Source organism: Bipolaris victoriae (genome assembly GCF_000527765.1).
Source record: "Bipolaris victoriae FI3 unplaced genomic scaffold scaffold_64, whole genome shotgun sequence".
NCBI classification, from domain to species: Eukaryota; Fungi; Ascomycota; class Dothideomycetes; order Pleosporales; family Pleosporaceae; genus Bipolaris; species Bipolaris victoriae.
In genome coordinates, this window is record NW_014575328.1 from 140,816 (window position 1) to 160,169 (window position 19,354).

General features: G+C 47.8%; 5 protein-coding genes across 5 annotated transcripts; 1 reads left to right on the top strand and 4 right to left on the bottom strand.

Annotated features, from left to right (window-relative positions):
- Positions 1-59: 59 nt before the first annotated feature.
- Positions 60-1,691, bottom strand: COCVIDRAFT_104029 (hypothetical protein; the record flags this gene model as incomplete). Its single annotated transcript, XM_014699314.1, has 4 exons — positions 60-340; positions 405-978; positions 1,048-1,337; positions 1,418-1,691. The coding sequence occupies 4 exons, from the start codon at positions 1,689-1,691 to the stop codon at positions 60-62; spliced, it is 1,419 nt and encodes a 472-aa protein (XP_014554800.1).
- Positions 1,692-2,884: 1,193 nt separating this feature from the next.
- COCVIDRAFT_104021 (hypothetical protein) lies at positions 2,885-4,572 on the bottom strand (the record flags this gene model as incomplete). Its single annotated transcript, XM_014699315.1, has 8 exons — positions 2,885-3,254; positions 3,303-3,483; positions 3,534-3,648; positions 3,697-3,839; positions 3,888-4,013; positions 4,067-4,160; positions 4,207-4,468; positions 4,523-4,572. 8 exons carry the CDS (start codon positions 4,570-4,572, stop codon positions 2,885-2,887), a joined length of 1,341 nt encoding a protein of 446 aa, XP_014554801.1.
- A 2,707-nt stretch (positions 4,573-7,279) lies between these two features.
- On the bottom strand, positions 7,280-9,186 carry COCVIDRAFT_104140 (hypothetical protein; the record flags this gene model as incomplete). Its single annotated transcript, XM_014699316.1, has 2 exons — positions 7,280-8,503; positions 8,551-9,186. 2 exons carry the CDS (start codon positions 9,184-9,186, stop codon positions 7,280-7,282), a joined length of 1,860 nt encoding a protein of 619 aa, XP_014554802.1.
- A 3,194-nt stretch (positions 9,187-12,380) lies between these two features.
- COCVIDRAFT_104009 (hypothetical protein) lies at positions 12,381-14,150 on the top strand (the record flags this gene model as incomplete). Its single annotated transcript, XM_014699317.1, has 2 exons — positions 12,381-13,889; positions 13,944-14,150. 2 exons carry the CDS (start codon positions 12,381-12,383, stop codon positions 14,148-14,150), a joined length of 1,716 nt encoding a protein of 571 aa, XP_014554803.1.
- A 419-nt stretch (positions 14,151-14,569) lies between these two features.
- COCVIDRAFT_104090 (hypothetical protein) lies at positions 14,570-16,266 on the bottom strand (the record flags this gene model as incomplete). The annotated part of the gene is made up of 4 exons (XM_014699318.1): positions 14,570-15,208; positions 15,266-15,660; positions 15,715-15,931; positions 15,991-16,266. 4 exons carry the CDS (start codon positions 16,264-16,266, stop codon positions 14,570-14,572), a joined length of 1,527 nt encoding a protein of 508 aa, XP_014554804.1.
- Between the last annotated feature and the right edge of the window lie 3,088 nt (positions 16,267-19,354).

A 19,354-nucleotide genomic window follows, 5' to 3' on the forward strand; every position in this document is an offset into this window, starting at 1 on the left:
ACTTGCATGCTGAGCAAATACAATTGTATTAATAGAGGGTATATCGACCAGGCGTCCGTCTATAGTTTTGCTGCTGTGACAGTTTGACCTTTTTGAACTCGTTCCCACGTCTCACGAGCCGCATGTTCTTTTCGCTCCGACCATCTTTCTGGAGTAATGCGATATGGCAAAGGCAGATCAACATTCTCCGTATCTCCAGTGAGAGCCATCACCGCTACTGCTTTTGCCGATAGGAAAATCTGCGGCATGCCGTGTCCCGTGAAGCCGGCGCAAACGTATTGGCCAGGTCGTCCGCAGGCAGGGCCGACATACGGGTACTCGTCGTTGGAATATCCCATGACTGTTGTAAAAAACGAGTTAGTCAAAGTCATCTGGTCACTATGCGCGCTCGCTGTACTACTTACTTCCGGTCCACAAATCTTCCGTGCGAGCATCACTGCTCTCCCATGCGAAAAAATGCCGCTGCATATACCCATCGTAGTACTCTTTCCCAGCCTCAATCAACTTGCTATCGTCAACAACATCAAACCAATCATCCAAGTTCTTGTAGAAATCCCGCCGTCCACCTCCCACTACAACACTGCCATCTGGCCGCGGAATCATATAATCGTACTCGTGATCCGATAACCGCATCATGTAGCTGTGCTTCAGTTCCGGTGCATTTGGCGCTGTGATGTGTGCAACCATGCCCCTGACAGGTACGATTTTGCCTTTCATCTCGGGAACCAAGGCAGATGTGTACCCATTTGTAGCAAAGATTACTGTCTTTGTCTTGACCGTTCCGCGTGCAGTCTCAACTACCCACTTGTAACCCTGCGTGTCATCCTCCATAGCCCGGACGTTCTCGACAGGCGTGGACGTTTGCAGGTTGACTCCTTGGACCACCGCTTTCTGCAAGAGATGCGTTACCAGGCGGTAGGGTGCCAGGCGTGCGCCGCTGTATGTGTGACATGACAATGCTCCTTTCACACCAGATACCTGTTTAACCGGTCAGCATCGGAAATAGTTTGCCTATCCCCCTGCGGTCATGTCTTCAAATGCACGAACCTCTTCGGCCTCCTTCCCTGTATAAAACCTTATCATCTTTGCAGTGGAAATACCCGCTTTGCTAATGTTGTCGATACTAGCCTTCATCTTATCCCGTCCTTGGGCATACTTGCAAATATCCATCACAGTCGTCTCTTCAAAGTCGCAATCAATCTGCTCACGCTCAACGAGTTCCTTGATAGCGGCGACCTGTCTTTGCTCAAACGATGCTACATGCTCTGCGACGGCTGCCCCATGACTATCTAGCAGACCGGCTGGCCGTGATAGCGGGTCTGGTTTCAAATGTCCACCTGTTTATGTGCGCTGCCATCAGCAACTTGCCATAAGGTTTTCATATTTCTTACTACAAGGAAGTATACATAGCACATACCATTGCGCCCCGTAGCCCCTGAACAAGCCTCGCGCGCCTCGAGAATTATTATCGAAGGAATAACCTTGCCCGCGCGCAAACTTTCTTCCACCAAATGATGTACAATCGATGCGCCGGAATATCCAGCGCCAATGACTACAATGTCTGCCGTGGGAACAAGACCGGTGGTACTGCGATGATTATCGATTGCAGCAGGTTGTTTCCGCCAATAAGACGGCAGGGAATTTGGCACGGGAAATTGGCTGCTGGGACTGCGCTGAGAAGATGATGACATGATGGGCCTGGGGGAGGAAGAGGGGTTTTGTTAAATTATGGTAACGTCTGGTACCTTGGCTGGCTGCGCAGATATCGTAGCAGGCGATGTACCATGTTAACCTTTAACCGGGTGGGCTGCGTGATGTGATTCGATTGGGAGCTTTTTTTTGCGGGACCGGCCCGGCGTTTAGTAGCGACGTTGGGGCGTTCTTGGAGGTCATCAGGCGATTGCCGGTGTGGGTCGGGCGTTGACAACCTTTACACACTTGGCTTCCGCGATGCTGGTGATCCGCACGGTGATGACAATACTATCGGGATCGATATGTAGAGCTGACTTATCAGTAGATTGTAAAGTTTGCACAGCATGTAGTATACACAACGATCGTGTGGTTTCAGGCAAAAGTTTGGACAAATGTGTTGTTTGGGGTTATAATTGCTCGACTAGATATAGATGTATTCGATGCCAATCGTTGTTCCTCTGCATCCTGCCATATCAATATTTGTAAAGCAATTATTGATTCCAAACTCCCCAAAAAATAATGCGCTTTCTTCTTCTCTCATTTGCTGCTACTCTCGCCAGCGTGACATTTGCTGCTCCTAGACAACCTGACAATGCATCCAACAAACTTCAAGCATATGTCTCCAGTCTTACCATGAACAAAAATACAGTCAAGAATTTGTGAGCAACGCAATTGCCCAAGAAACTGCTTAGCGGGTAGCACTTGTCGTAGTAGCTGCATCGCTGCTTGGTGCCCTTTAGGAGCTGGACTTGATTGTCCCCAGTTGTCGAGAGGTCCATTTTGCACTATGGCTCCCGGGGACCTCATTGGCTAACTGTATATTCTGTATTTACTCCCGGATTAGCGGGTGATCTTGAGCAATTCACGTTCGTGATCAACAGGTTATATTATAATCTTTTTAACCACAAGGATAATTGTAGTCGGAATGCTGTTGTATAATATGACAGTTCATAGCAGAAGGATGTAGAGCTAGGCCGAGGGTTTTCGAAAGTGATCTGCGGAGATCGCAAAAGGAGCCCTCAATGGACAGAGATCACACAACCCTTATCTGGAGCACGTTGTCGCATGTACATAGGGCCATTCTGATGGAACGAAAATCATTACAAGACAACCGAATATAAACATTCTAATACTACTTAGCTCTAAACTACATGTCCTGCTATCTGCATGTCCCTTCAACACGCGCCCTTCTTCATTTCGTTTTCGGCCAGCCATCGAATACAAGATCGTCATCTTTCCCGTCATCTTCTATAATAGCTTCCCTGATCGGCCTCTTTGGCATCTTCCTGATCAACATGGACATGCTCGGGATCGTAAAGACCAGAATGGCGATATTGACGTAAAGCGGTACGGCGTGGTCGATCTTCTTTGCTGAACTCAATCCGTACGACACTGCTTGACCCGCAACTTCAAAAGCGCGGAATACACCTCCCGCTCGTGAAGCAACGGCGACTTCATCGGAAAGGGTACTGAGGATCCAGTACAGGGTAAGCTGTGTCCAGTATCCGCTGATGAAGAGAATGATGTAAGGGAAATAGGCTCGGATCCATCGGGTGGGTTCCCTGTTGCAGTTAGTAAGATTTCTAATGGATGAAGTTCATGTAGCTTACAGTCTGTAGTCAAGAGCAATCTTCTTAGGTAGGGTATGGTACTCTACCGCAACCCAGACAAAGCAAGTGATTTGCAATGCTCCCCATACTCCCATTGCAACCCATGCTCGGGTCCGCTGCGTCCAACGACTGGTATCCAGAAGTTTTCCGAACAGTATGACAGTTGGAATCGTAAGGGTAGCTGCAATTATTAGTACGCGAAACGAAAGATCAATCTTGGGAGATACTTACGGACTAGGAGGGAAGACAGAGCGCGTGCACGTACGGAGAAGTGAAGTGATAGATAGGTGCCCATGGTACCCCCATAGAAAAAAGAATAAAATGCGGGAAAAAAAATGAGCCATGTCTGATTACAGGGTTAGCATACGATACTTGAGAAGCGGGCTTCACTCACAGTCCCTTGCGTCAGATAGCTGGCTAGAGCCTTGAGCTCCTTGATCCAGGACTCCGCCGGAGCAATATTCACTTTGGTGTTGTCTCTGCGGCGGACCTTCTTGGTCTGTGAGAGCAGAAGAGCCCATACAAGACCAGTGCATTCTAATCATCGTTAGTACCTCTGCGATTGCATCAGAGATTTTGACATACCCAACCCAACGAAGATCAAATATGTAGACCATGCGATTCCTCCTGCGTTCGAGTCTTTATGATTGTTTGAGAAGTTGATGGCACCTCCAATTACGCTACCACTGTTTCGCATTGCGGACCAGATTCCTATGCTCTGTCAGCGGCAAATTCCTTTATACGTCCAGTAGGGTAATTCATACCCAGGTAAAATCCTCGTTCTTCTGGATGCGGGTAGGACAACATGGCTGTCGTTTCACCAACGTAGAGGAAGCCGGACGCAAATCCTTTGATCAACTGTCCATGTGAGCAGATTTCCGACATAATCAGAGTTTAAACATACGCTGCCTGAAAGCAGATACGCATCGTTCTTGAATCTGGCATTCACGTAGTAGGCAGATCCATGGAGCGGCATGGCTACAGCTGCGATCAAACACGCCCACTTGATGCCAATCTTGTTGATGATGGGACCGCCAAAGATTGTACTGAAGAAGCTCATCGCGTAACTCAACGATTGTCCAAGATTTGCAAGCCAAGGAGTAGACAATCCACCGCCGCCCAGATTCGTGATAGCATCTGACATGGCTGGTCCAACCAGGGATAGCCTTAACAATGATTTAGCTAGTCGTTTTTTTGTGGAATGGTGATTTGGCACTTACATTCCGAACAAAATCATCTGGAACAAGACGCCGCGATAAAATGTCGCCATCTTAGAACGAGGGCGTTCCATAGTGCCAACTTCGGCGTGGAATCGTCCGTCGTGTCCATCATCCACGGTCATGGGGACCATTTTGGTTTCGCTTTCTGATGATGAACCCATGGTCTCTGGCTGGGCAGAGGACAAGAAGGCACAATAAGCCTTAAGAGTGGCGATCACGGTTCCACAGGGCTCCAGTTATAGTAAGACCCTCCCGGGGTACCCCGCGTTTGACTAGATAAGAGGCTACCGGCCCGGTTCGTATCGCAAGGTAATCTCCGTGCGTCAGACGGGATGGAAAGAGTTAAGCATCAGACCATGCTCCAGTGCACGTTGTTCGACCTGGGTCTACCCATAGCTGCTGCTTGACGAACCTATGGCAGGCAGCTATATATCAGTTTACCGGCCGATTATTATCTATCAACGTTTCGCGTCCCGTGTTCTCACCTATCACGCCATAGTAGTAACATTATCGACAGCTGTCGGTAGATGGACGCGCATAATCGAAACTTGGTATCGTAGAAAAAAACAGCCCTATACAGTAAAGATACGCAAGGAAGATGTCGGTTCGTTTACCGGGCTCAATCTGGTAAATGCGGAATGGTACGTAAACAGCATGTGGTTCTGAAAATCATGATCAAGACTTTAGAATTCTGCTTCTTCTCAGTTGCATGTCGCGCAGCGAGTAGAAACCCATGTGTACATTTATTCCCTCACATGTCAGCCTTTGCACGCGATATTAAGAGCTGGGTTCCAGCCCCTTTCACGGGAGAAGGACCCAGAACGCCGCTACTGCGACTAGGAAGAAGTGCCGGCGCATTGAGTGACATGAGTCTCGGTGCTTTGTCGTGTTTCGACTCCGCAAAAGAAGATAACCGCTCACAACACCTAGGCTACCTGGAGGTCTTGCAATAGCGAACCATATGGTTATCTGAGGAGACAGCTGATCAATGCCTACTGTAGCCATCACTTTTCTTGATTTCAGTGCAGATCCCGTTCTTTCTTGTCCTCGACACGCGGGGAATCTAGTTTTGCATTGACGGCACCCTGCATCAGCGCTAGTAATCGGTGCCAATATATCCGAAAGCTTAATTTCGTGCAAGCGAGCCTGTCGGAAGAAACACTTCAGATAAGCACGGGATCGAGACTAAGGACTCTGCTTGCGACGTGCTGGCGTGCATCCGATAGGTGTGTGCCAACTTGGCTATTTTTATGGTCCAGCAACGCGAAACCGGTTGAGGAACTAAGGAAAGAGCACAATCACGGGTAATTCAAATCAGGACCTTTCTGCGATGACTTTGAAACAGCACCATGTGAAAAACTTACCGGACAGTTCGCTAGAATGAGGCCGTTGCGCAGGAGCCGTGAAACAAACATGGATGAGAAAGAAAGCACAAGAGCCTCAATGCATAGCATGGGAGAAGATGTTCGGGTCTTGGTTGATCTGTGACTACGCCTGTCGTCTGGGTTCGTGTTTCTCCCAAGTTTCAAGCATGTGTGTTATTGAACTGCATTTTGTTCAAGTCATACTGACCGCACTGACAACTGATCCTGCTGCTTGACCTTAATCTCCCCCATTGCTGTAACACGACGACGGCATTATGAAACAACGACTTTGTCCGACATAAAAAGTTCGATAGCCCCCTATCTTACCATAACCCACCTTCATCCGTTCATCCGTAATGACTTCTTAGTCTTGATCACTGGAAAGCAGAAACATGATTGCCATGTAGAGCATACAATAGAACTCCCACCGGGAATCGCTGAGGTGGAGACACTTGTCAAGGATCTCTTCGGAAATGGGTTGTAATCACAATGACATGTCTGAACGATGATGGCTGAGACATGGTGCGCCGACAGGAGACTAACAAGAACGACCGTGATGCGCAATATGGTGGTGGGATGGTAATGATCGCGAGTAGCGCTTTTGCCGTCTGTGTATATCAACTCCTTGCACGCCTTCTCCGAGGTCACGTTTGCGATAAAGCCGTTGCCATGTACTTCTGGTGCCATGCCATTGTGGCATTACTGTGCCTCTACACAACCAGAAAACAGAAACATGGATTGATTGCGGATGGTAGCGCGATGTGACACGGTTTATACCTAGGCGTGGTGGTTTTGTTGCGCGTTATTGCGTGTTGTATGTTGCGAGAGGGCTGCCACTTCGAGCGCGCTCTGATTGGCTAACGTCGCTCTCGCCTGTATTGCGACACCGACAGCCGGATGGTGTGCTTCTCTGATCAACGCCGCATCGCGTCGCATGCGCAAAATACAAATGTGCCTCTTTAGCTATAGCCGGACGGTATGGTTTTTTTGAGATCGTGATGCGCTCTTGGATGTAGTTTTTAATGCGCCGGCATTCTTCCAGGTCGCTCATCAGCGAATACATCAAGGTAAATGCGGCCAACATTTTGGAAGCTGGCGATTGACTCAGAATGTCAATTGATTACAGATAAAGACGGCGAGTGCAGAGGTTGATCTGGTAGGAAGGGTATCCGATTCCATACACTCAGTTGGTTTGGGTATCCTTCTGACTTCATTAGTCGTGGTGGTAGCCTCCCAGTATCCGATTACATACATCTGGAGAAGCAGATACGAATCAAGGGCTTGCATTTAGAAGATGAGAATGATCTTCCGCCAAATCCCAATCGCTGGACACTCCGCGTCATGCCAATTTCTCGGCACGACCCAAGATCCATGGCAACTCCAAGTGATGCTGTCACTTTGCGATTTCATTATCCCTGCTCTTTTCTTCTCCTTCATTATCTTGTACTCTGACAACATCCGCACTCTTCTGGTTCACAGTATTATCTTCTCTTTCATTATTTGTATTAACCTGATCGGCTCGATCCCCTCCTCCCTCATTGGATGCTACCGATGCATTTCTCCTCCTTTCCCGACTCGGTCTTCTCAAACCAGCCACATATTCTGGACGTTCCGGCAAGTCGTCCCCGGGTGTTCGCACAATGGGGACACCATGCAAGGCTCCAGGTGCTGTATTTGTACCAGATAGTTCCGCTCTTCCTGGTGATGACATGGGATCTGCTTCAACTGCTTGCCTTGGTGTTTCCAGTTCCTTTATCTCATGGCCATAGAGTTCCGCAGGACTGTTCTCGTTAACAGCATGAAGCTCATACTTCTTTGGAAGAGCTGACGCTTGGCTGGATGGTTCACTGGTGTCAGGGAGTTCGTGAGGGCTGTGGCGTTTACGGTATCGACGACGAAGAAAGAATGCTGCAATGGCGATGATGATGAGTCCTGCAACACCACCGCCGGCACCGCCAGCAATAGCTCCTGTCATGCTCTTCTTCTTAGGCGTGAATGGAGTTGAAGAATTTCCTGGTGCAGGGTTTCCAGAAGTAGTACCTGGAGATGGCATGGTTTTACTTGGTGTTGCGAAGACAGTCTTCAGACCTTGTTCTGTCCAACCCACGGCGGGCTCCTTTTTCGTAGCGTTCCCATTCGCGTTTCCACCAGTCGCGTTGAACACATTGCTCGGAACCTGGAATTCTGGTCGGTCGACCGCGAAGACACTACCCCATCTCAAAGCGGTCATGTCCCATACTGCAACCCCTTTCGTTTCCCAGTCACATTCCAGAGTTGGAGTATTGCCGCCCACCGTGATCATCTGACGTTTTCCAGCAACATGGCAATTGTGGCCCCATCGTGGTGATTCACCCAGAGGCCAAACATTTGTCCAGGTGAATGATGGCAGAGTCAAAATTACAACATCATCATAGGCCTTGTTCGTGATCGGATTTCTGCCACCGTATAGGTAAATATGATGACTCGAGTTATCGGGTGATGAAATAGCCACTGTGCAGAAGTCAATGCGTGGTTCTGGTACATTTCCCGTGGTATTTTGTGAATACCAAGTCCCGTTGCTGTCTGGGTTTTGGAGGTAAGAGTCGATATCGAACACGTCGACCGTCTCAAAGTCAATCTGCTGTAGTGTAAGATGAATGTTCATAGACTAATTGTTTTACTCACCAATGAGCCTGTGCTGACGTTGGCAAAAGCGCTGGCAAGGTTAGGTTGTATCTGACCACCAAGTGCTACAAGCGCTCCCATACCACCAATCGAAGAAAAGTATTCCATCGTACCTCCTACCCTAGGAGCACCGCCTCTCAATCCGGAAGTCGATATGTTTTTCCCACTCCGCGATTTGAGGTCGAGAACAACCATACCCTCCATAGGCACATAAATGTCTTCGGTTTTCGGGAAACTATCAACTGTCCTTGCTGAGGTACCCCAATCGATCTGGCCGTTCAGGTAGAAGGCCAAACCTTGATCTATCGCCTCAGTCACTGCGCCATGGTTGGGCGTCCACTCTGTATCTCTTGAGTATTGGTCCCAGGGGTTGCCAGATCCATATGTATATGACCACAGAGGGTAGAATGCTGATGGATCTGGCCGCGTAAATGCCTCGAAGGACTGATTGCCCATGAAGGTTGTACCGCCGTACACGTACACATTGGGTTGATCAACAGGGCCGTGGAACATATGACCTCGAATGAGGCTGGGTGGTGGTGTACCGGTAGTCGGATTCTTTACATTCTTAGCTTGAGCATCCATGGTGATGTTCGACTTCCAGTCCCATGTCGAGTTAAGAGGGATGGTGATCATGTAGCTGTTTATGCCTAGAATCGGGCTGGTGACATCCGTGCCATTCCATTTTTGTACTCCACTATCGACGTACAGGATGTCGTTCTTCACGACCGATTGTGCCCCTGTTGGTAGTCCGTATCAGCAATCATCGCCTTAGTCAATTATCAATCTCCTAGAGGAGTGAAGGGTGGACCAAATGATTACGAATAACACCACTCACACCATCTCGAGCAAAAGTTCTCTAGTGGATTCAGACGGAAGTTTTGTGCGTGTACGGTGGGTGAGATGTAGACACTACCCAAGACGAGATACAGTAAACTGGTTTGTGTCAACTGGAATAGTCTTGAGATGAAGAAGTCCATGTCATTTGAGCGTGCCACAGACGCTCACCTAGGTCGGCGGTGCTGCAAAATCAGCCTAAGGACTCGCGCAATACCCAGAACATGTATATGTAGGTCGCTTCGTCAGCCGTCTCCGTGCAGCACTCGGTCTGCCTAAGAGGCGCGCTAAGCCCTTTTGTCGCTGCAGATGCGGCAGGTCTCGCCTACTTATGCTGCGGAGGCACGCTAGAGCCCTACAGTTGGCTTGAGTACATCCCAGGACTTTATTCTCGCAGGCTCATTTGCTTCAAGAGTAAGATGTCGTTAATTCATGTGTATTCCAATGCACAAGAGTGAATGAAGCATGCGCAGTTCGAATGCACTGTTGGTGCAAGCAGCATTTCAGCATCATCTCGTTCCTATATTAACAGCCACAAAATGGCTGGAAATGTCAGCGACATGGATGTAGGCAACATTTCCCACAATATGGACGAAGGATGGTGTACCCTGAACATGGTGGGTCGCTTGACGGAGTTTTCGAGGTGACCCTCTCTAGTAAACATGGATCTAGAACGTCGGAGAGTTGCGGTGATGGGGTGCTTTGGCATCTTGTACATATGGGCATTTTGTGAATATCCCTGGAGGTGCATGAGAAGACATGCGAACCCTGACACAATCAGCCCACTCACTAGGAAGACTTTCTGCTTTGGGCTGAGAAAGCCACAGCCTGCCGCGGAGAGAGGAATGATAAGCAAGTTTTTGATTAGTCACATGGCATTTTGATAGCGCCTTATTGGGTGGCTCGGGCCGACGCCTGAATGGAGGCTTTTCTCACTTTCTTTTTTGGCGCAGTGTCGCTTTGAAAGCTTGGCTGGAAGGATGGGTGGTCATCCGACACAGGAAGATCAGTCGAGTGCGCTGTCGGTGGCGCTGTTCAACAGGCCAAATTCTGTCTGCTGGCATCAGAGACAGAGCGGGAATTAAACGCGTTGGACATAGTGATGCCAAAAACACCGAGGCAGCTTTCGCTGCAGGGTGTAGGCATAGATTGACGTGGCATTTAGCGGTCTCCTTTCCTGTGGGGCGGTTGCACGGCGACGCTACCCAAACAACAGTTTGGCGTCGGGAGATTACCTGCAGCAACCTTGGGGTGAGTTCGGGTCTATACCCAGTTCAGATACGGTGTAGAATTTATCCATGTGCAAGGGAAAAGGATTTTCCAAAAATACGAGCTGAAAGACTGGTGGAGGGGCGTTCTGTTGTCGCTAGACTGGACCGAACGTACGTAGCGGGTACAATTCGCATTGATGAGACTGTAGAGTATGCGCACGGCAAAGACAAGGGCGGAATATTGATCCCTACTTGATGCGTCCATGATACATAGTGCAAAGGGGCGTCGGGCTGGAAGAACAGGACGGTGCGCGCGATGCTTGACGCGGACAAGCTGCTGAACGCCAGCATAGCCTGGAGTGCTTGGACCACAACATGTGTGGACTGGTCGTCTGGGAAACAGGACTGATCGTGACCGTCCCACAAATCCAGAGTATAGATCTTAGTGTCATTGCAACAATGCGTATGGAAGTGGTGGTGCTAAACCCTTCTCTGGAAACAATGTGGAGAGAGCACGGTGCTGACCAATATGCTAACAATGCATATCCTGGGTCACGTGCAACCGAGCGCTCAAGTGTACGTACAGTAGTACAACTTTGCCGATTGAACGGCCTGGCTGCTTACAACACTGACTCAACAAATTGCTTCATAGCTTTATTGGCACTTTTTGAACATCTCTCGACTCCGGTATTTGGCCTTCCCCTAGGCTCTGCACGAATGCCATCATCTCCATCCTTTCCCCCTCGATCCGCTGTATCTACTGGTTCGTTGACCCTGCCACTTACGCCTATGAGGCAGCTCTTGAGGATTTGCGCAATGTTGGCGATTGTGAGAGAGTCGTATATTGCACGATTGAAGGCAATGCAAAATCAACATCAGCGACCCCCGAAGGACATGTATCTCATTGCTATTCCAAGATTGTCAGACGGTAAGATGGCGGAATGATCTGACCGTCTGATATCGCGAAAAGGTCTTGCATATTGTTCCGCAGCAATGTAAAGAAACCAATAGGATCCATGATAAACTGGTAGTAGAAGCCACAGGAAGCAAACCTAGCCCTGATTTCAAAGTTGACGCTCCGCCCAAGACAGCTTCAGTACGAACATGTTTGCGACGATCGCACTGGCGTCATACTCATGCCATAGGGATACTATTGATGTTTCAATTCTCAGATGGCCTGATCATATCGAAGGTCTTGCTGTCAGTATTGGATTCATATTGTCAACGCAACGCAACGGTTACGTAGCCAAACCACGCGAACCCCAATCTTTCGGGACTATCTAACCTGACATTATCGGGTATCTCTTAGTAAACATGGCCCATTCACTGGATGGAATTGGAAACCCGAAAGATGATTATAATCATTATCTGCTGGTTGGATAACGCGGTCCCTCGGAGACAGTGGAGATTTGTGCTGTGATTGGCCTGACGTAACATCGCCATCATACGCAACGCATACCAACCACAATCCCATCAACACGACATCTCGGCATTCAAATGCGATGGCAGAGTGGATCATCACGTTCGTGTCGTGGTATCACTGACATGCAGCTTGCATGCGTAAATACATCCCATTCTAGCATAGTATCATTATTCGCAGCATCGTCATCTTGACATGCTCTTCTCACGCCCCGCACCTACTTCCTTAAGTTTGACCTCTTTTTTCCACAGTCAACTATGGAGATTCCAGCATCTTTGACGTCCAAGCTGCCCACCATGACCAGCACCAACGCTAACTCGAACCAGACCGACCCTCTCAAGCACCCTCTTGAAGCCACTGCAATGGCCATCAAGGGAGCTACCTCTGGGGAAAGTCGTGCCCCCCGGGCTTTCCATATGCAGAGCTCAAATGAGGGCCCAGCAGACATTATCGCCAAGGTTGCCGGTGTTACCCAGGGTGGAAAGCGTGAAGACGACGGCCCATATTTCACCAACAACGAAGGCATTCCATGGCCCGACGCAGAACATAGCAAGACCATCGGCGGAATCCCCGTCGCTAGCGATGTTTTCCTCTTCCAGAAACAGCAGACATTCAACCGCTCAAAGAACCTCGAGCGCATGGTGCACCCCTGCGGTTCAGGTGCTTTCGGTTATTTCGAGACCACCAAAGATGTCACCCACCTCACCAAGGCCGATTTCTTGAAGACCGTGGGCGAGAAGACTCCCGTATTCATGCGATTCAGTACAGTTACTCCGGGGCGCGAGTATCCCGATGAAGCTCGTAACCCTCGTGGATTTGCTATCAAGTTCTACACTGGCGAGGGCAACTACGACATCGTTGGCTTGAACTTCCCCGTTTTCTTCTGCCGTGATCCTATCCAGGGTCCGGATGTCATCCGCTCACAATGGCGTAACCCCAAGAACTTCCTTTTCGATTACGATGCCATTTTCGACTTGCTTGCGAACACCCCCGAAGGTAACCACGCTGGCCTCATGTTCTTCAGTGATCATGGCACGCCCCAGGGTTGGCGTTTCAACCATGGATATGGATGCCACACGTTCAAGTGGGTGAACAAGGACGGTCAATTCGTGTACATCAAGTACCACTTTGTTGCTGAGCACGGTCAAAAGCAATTTACCCAGGAACAAGCAACACGAATGTGTGGCGAGGACCCTGACTATTCCAAGCGTGATCTATATGAGACTATTGAGAATGGCGAGGAGGTAGTCTGGAAAGCACACGTGCAGGTTATGAGTCCAGAGGATGCCGATCCCGACAAGCTTGGTTTCGATCCCTTTGACGTCACCAAGGTCTGGCCGCGTAAGCAATTTCCCATGCAAGAGTTTGGACGCTTGGTTCTCAATAAGAACCCCGAGAACTTCCATCGTGACGTTGAACAGGCGGCCTTCTCCCCGGGTAGCATGGTACCTGGTGTTGAGGACTCGCCTGATCCGCTTCTCCAGTTCCGCATGTTCTTCTACCGCGATGCGCAGTACCACCGTATTGGTGTGAACCTGCACCAGATTCCTGTCAACTGCCCATTCATGGCCAAGTCTTTCGCATCTCTCAACTTTGACGGTCAAATGCGCGTCGATGCCAATCATGCTGGAAACAAGCAGTATGCCCCAAACAGCTTTGCGCACAAGTTCCGGCCCGATGTGGCTGAAGCGCCATACCAGGTCAACGACAACATCATGAGCCGAAAGAGTCATTATTGGCACGAGGGTAAGAAGAACGAGTACGACCAGGTTAAGGAGCTTTGGTCACGCGTAATGAGCGTACAAGAGAAGCAAAACACCATCAAGAATACTGCAAATATGCTTAAGTTTGTCCGATACCCCGAAATTCAGGTAGATTCCCGCTGACCAATTCCGCATGTCGCGTTTTCGCTAACAAACATCCAGAAGAAGTACCTGGCGCAGCAATACAATATCGGCACCGACCTTTCCAGAGGCATCTACGATCTCCTCCCCAAGCCGGCGTTCGATTTCAGCGAGGTCGAGGAGCTGTCTCAGACTGCACATGAGTGGTATAAAGAGAAGAAGTTTAGGCCTACCGCTGGCGAGAGGCTAACTGGCTTTCCCCCATCGATGCCTGTTTATAATTACTGAGCGAAACATATTAACTGATAATGAAAGATTACCAGTGTGGCCATGTACGTCTCGTTCGCACCTAGCTACGTATACGGTTAGAACCTTTTTGCGATTCGTTCGAAACGCTACCCTCAATACCAATCTGCAAATACACTCTACCATGTGATCGATACTGTCGGGATTTCTGAGGCTAGGTTATTGGATTGTCAAACACATCATGTAATGCTGTCCCAATGCTTGGTCCCATATACAAAGCTGTTGGTTCCAGACACGATTGCCACGACAGTGATCAATGCCCCTTGCGAGAGGGCTTTTGAAAAGAACAGCAAAAGCTTCAGCATATTTGACGTATCGCTCATATGATTTGTTGATCCTCTGTCATCGTATATAAAATTTTAATCCAGACCATTGCCCGTTATTCACAGTCCGGACCTTCTTCATGCTATTGGCGCATAGAAGTTAAATTTACCTTGAGGGTCATACTTTCTTTTGAGCGCCTTTAGCTTCTCTTGCCTCCACTCCTCATGGCCATACCAGCTTGGTGATCCTTCGTTTCCATACGCATAGTTGACATACGTATGGAGTTCTTTCCTACTAGTACCCTCCCAAATAATGTTTCGGAGTTCAGTACCAAGTTGCTTAACAGCATCGTCTTGCGCCTTGCCGGTAGAGTTGTAAATGATAAGGGGAGCGGAGAGCAGGTAGTCATTTCGGAACCCGAAAGCACTAGCGCTGTTATCGCGATGACGGACACCATCGCTAGAATAGTCTTCGAACATGAATATCGAGTTGTAGTATGGATTGTCGGTACCAGAGATGGCCGACGCGTAAAGGTCATATGCCTTGCGCTGGGCAGTGATGTTGTAGGTGGATGTGTAGATAGGGAATCTCGGGTTGTTGAAACCAAAGTCTTGACAAGGAGGCGAATCAAGGGCAATGCCGGTCCATTTGGCGAGATCAAGGTAAGAGCCAGACTGGGGAGTGACAGCGAGAGGGCCAATATCGTGAAAGGGAGCAGTATACTTGGAGTCGACGGAAGTAACACCCTCTTGAATGATGTACATGATTATCACTGGCTACATTGATATCAGTATTTACGCAAGTATGTTTGGTTTGTCATCGGTCCATCTTACCTTTTCCGAATCCAGCGTAGCATCATTCTGCCAGTACGACCAATTCTGGATTTCAACGGATTGATTCCCACCCCTCAGTATGTATTCGTTGGCAGCTTCGTATACCTCTTCAACCTTGTCTCCACTGAAAACGATGGTCTCAATCGCCCAGTCCGAGTGCTCGATATCGTAAATCTTGGTAGTAACAGAAGTGACGATTCCGAAGTTGTGGCCCGCTCCTTGCATACCCCACCACAGATCTGATCGGCTGTCGATGCTTTTGAAGTCGCCATTGGCTAGTACAACGTTCATGGACTCGAATTGATCGGTAATGAGCCCGTGATGACCCTGCAGCCAGCCATGCCCACCACCCAATGCAGGCCCCAAAAAGCTAACGCATTCACAACATCCAGTGACTAGTTTGACTTAGATTATGACGAATTCCAACATTTTGACGGTGTGAACCCTACCAGTTTGCTTTCCAGCCGCCCAAAGCGTATCAATCAATTTTTTCGAGTTGATACCGCCACCAACAGTCACGGATTTACCGTTTTTGCTGATAACAACAGCATCTAGTTGTGGCATGTATATTTCAATTCCATAGTCCATCTTGCCTAAAGTAGTAAGTGTGCCATGATGCCCGTTGTACGTGAGAAACGGAATGTCATGCTCATTCGCGAATTTGACCTACAGCGTATGTTCCTCGATTAGTCGCTAAACTCGACACCAGTCGCTGTGTAACCCACAATATGCTGAATGTCGTTTTCCGTACCAGGAGCGATCACAACGCTAGGCGTCGGAGCTTCTAGGTTGGACCAACGCGTCGTGTAGGTGACAAATTCGTCGGTCCCGGGGAGGTAGATTTTGGCGCTTGGCGAGAGTTTCGGAACCAGGGCTTGCACATCGATACCTAAGGCAGGGGTTCTGGACATAACATCGAATGAAATCGTCGGGCTACATGACACAAGGGGGTATATTGAACTGGTAATCACAGCAAACGGCGCGAAAATGCGTGAAAACATGATTGAGTGGAGGCGCCCAAATGGAATACTGCAATTGAAAGGCTAACCTTCATCTTCTCATATATAAACAAAGAGTTATGAGAAGGCACAATGCCCCAGTCCGCAACGGGAAGATGGCCCGGCAACCTTCCCTAAGGGTCGTTGTCGACGCATGCGAGAACGGGACGAACTGCGCCGGGTAACAATACAATAGCAGTGTAAGTATACAATATCCATTGGGATTCGAGGATATGGATCCTGAGTCATGTGCGTGCATGTCTCGAGCTTTGTTCTTTGCGCTATTGCAATGTGACCAACTTGAGGTAGTACCCGGGAGGCGAAACAGTGCCATTGGCCTGTAGTTCGGGTGATGTCCCTTGTGCAGCCCACTTTGGAGCCGCCAGGCATGCGCTAATGCGCTTGGGGGGCCTTTCGTACATCTCAACCCAAATCCTGCATCCTTCGTGTTTTTGTTAAGAATTATCCATCAACCATGCAGCCGGGTAATATACAAACTACCAACGTGAGGTATTGCTGATGTTTTAAGAATTTGGCTACTACCTTTCACGCACAACTCATCCTTTTGGAAAATACTCTGCTCTTACCTTGACCCAATTAGCGGATACTGTCACAGGCGTTCAATCGCGTCAATCTAGACACAGAAGTTCAAAGACCGAAGGACTTTACCTACATCATACACATGTATACAACATTATCTACATTTCTAAAGATGCGAGATTGTTGGCTGTCGGTCAGGCGAGGCCTTCTCAAAGGCGATGACAATCTTAGTAGAATGTAGGCATCGTTAACTTGACAAAAGGCGCGAGACATTGACTATCCCAAGACTAGAGCTTTGCATACTCCTGGCATTTACTTTCCTGTATATTCTACTCGCTGCAAGCTTAGCGTTATTACTCAATTCGGGTGGAACGATCGCTCGGCTGATCGTGTTTCCTTAACAATCTGAAGCCCAGCTTTATACGTGTGCTCAATGCACACCACTTGTAACGAGAAAATTTTCCCGTTCTGAAGGTCAGCTAGACTTCAAGGGGCACCATTTGAAATTGAAGAGGATCCATATAATTTCCGCCGCCTGCTTGGATGCGTTAAGTTAAAGCTTAATGACAAGAACACTATATGCTTTTTGTAAGTTTCAGGGTCTATCTAGGCGCTGATGACTTTTCTGATATGAAAACCCGACCAGTCCCAGCTCAGAGAATAAATCAAATTGAGAAATCACTGCGCTCAATCATGGACTACGAGGACAATGGAGGGGGCGTCCAAATTACCCACATCAATCACACCCATGACGTGTTAGCGAAAGCCAGGAAGTATCTAAATCGATGCACTCTTCCGTAAATTCTTTCCGCTAGTTATCTCTGCATACTCTGAGGGTCTATACTGTTCCATGTTAGCAAAGAAAATTGACGTACTCTTGCAGCTCCAGTGCAGGAAGTCGCTTTCTGCTTGAACGACGACTCTATGTGCTACATAATCATGAATTCAGATAAGGGACTAATAAAGAACACAATAAGCGGACGAAGTCTGCAATCAAACTGATGGGTACGCTGGTGTAAAGTTTAGTCTTGTTGATAATACTAAATTTTTATCTGATACAAGATTGAAGGAAAATGATTGCTTGTCTTCGAAGGTGCAAGTAAACTAGTTGACTGTGTTAGATATGCTAGCTTCCGGCCGCTGTACCCGAAGCCCTGCAAGCATCACCGTGACTTATATAGATCTTATAAAAAAGTCTGTTACTAAGCGAAATAACAATATGCTATTAACGAAGTGGTAAGGCAAAAGCATGATGCAGGCCTAACTAGGGCAATCGCAATTCTGTGGTGGAGATGCACTGTTCGAGGCTACTCGAGTAAATATATACTAATAGACTACGACAATCTTATATTAGGTATTTGAGAAGAGTCGATTAGGGAAAGAAATAGTAGTTAGGAGCTGCTACAGCTTAGCCTTGTTCCAGTCTTGTAGCTAAAATCAGGTTCCGATATCCTTCGAACTAAGTACTACAGCTCTATCATAGATGTTTATTCCCTTCTACATTATATATGAGTTCTTAGAGGCTGACCTTGGATATGCCGCTTAAAGAGAATTAGGGAGTCAACACAGCTGTTATCACGTCTACTCAGTAGATTGACGTTGGCATTAATTCCTCACCTATTTGAAAAATTTGTAAACTGTATAGTAAACCGACAAGGTAGTTATGGCGATGACGTGACTTTGGTGAATGCGTGCTATGATTGGTATAGCTTAGGAATGTTTAAAGAATCATTCGACTATCTCCCTCTTGAGGCTACTGGAAATGCTAAAAGCTTTATTGTCAGTATTTCCGCTATATTGGCATGATGTTAGAATACTTTCGCATAGGTATAAGGATGCACACAAAAAGGAGAGTTTTTAATCTATCAACCCACACTCTGGATTAGTTTAAAGGATGTCTAGTGACTCGTCTAGGAAGCAAGGCCGTCTTTCGTATCATTACTTCACTTAAGCAGACTGACAGAGGAATTACCGCCTCTAGCAACAGTGTAGCGCTATCAGAGGCCTCTATATCCTACTAGCACTATGCAGCCAACTATTCTTTCTTGAATATAAAGAGTTGTTTAAAGATTTAGAATAGTTGTAAATGCGGAAGACTTTGGGTAAAAGATTTTACTTCTGACTTACCAGTATGCTTACATGTTCTGTTATGATACGTTAAGTAGACTATAGACCTAAGTTGCTTAGAACTTATATGGAAACACTTGATTTTGTTGCTCCAAAGAATTGAGTTAACCTTTTCTATAATTACATTCAGAGCCATAACGGTTTCATCGTTCCTAGAGACGACTATCAACACCTACAATTCACGCTCATTCGAAGTCAACAGCATCTAAGTGCTAGTGTAAGAGCTATAGCCCGCACTCTCATTATGGAACTTCAAAACTTCCTACTCTATTCAGTTTCACAATTCAGTTTATAACATAACAATGCATGTTATCGCATGGAAATGTGACCTAGTACTGCTAAGGCGTATCGCCTAGGTGTATTTCCTCTGCTTAGTTGAGCTACTACTGATAACTTACTTCTCCATATCATCATTGCACTACTA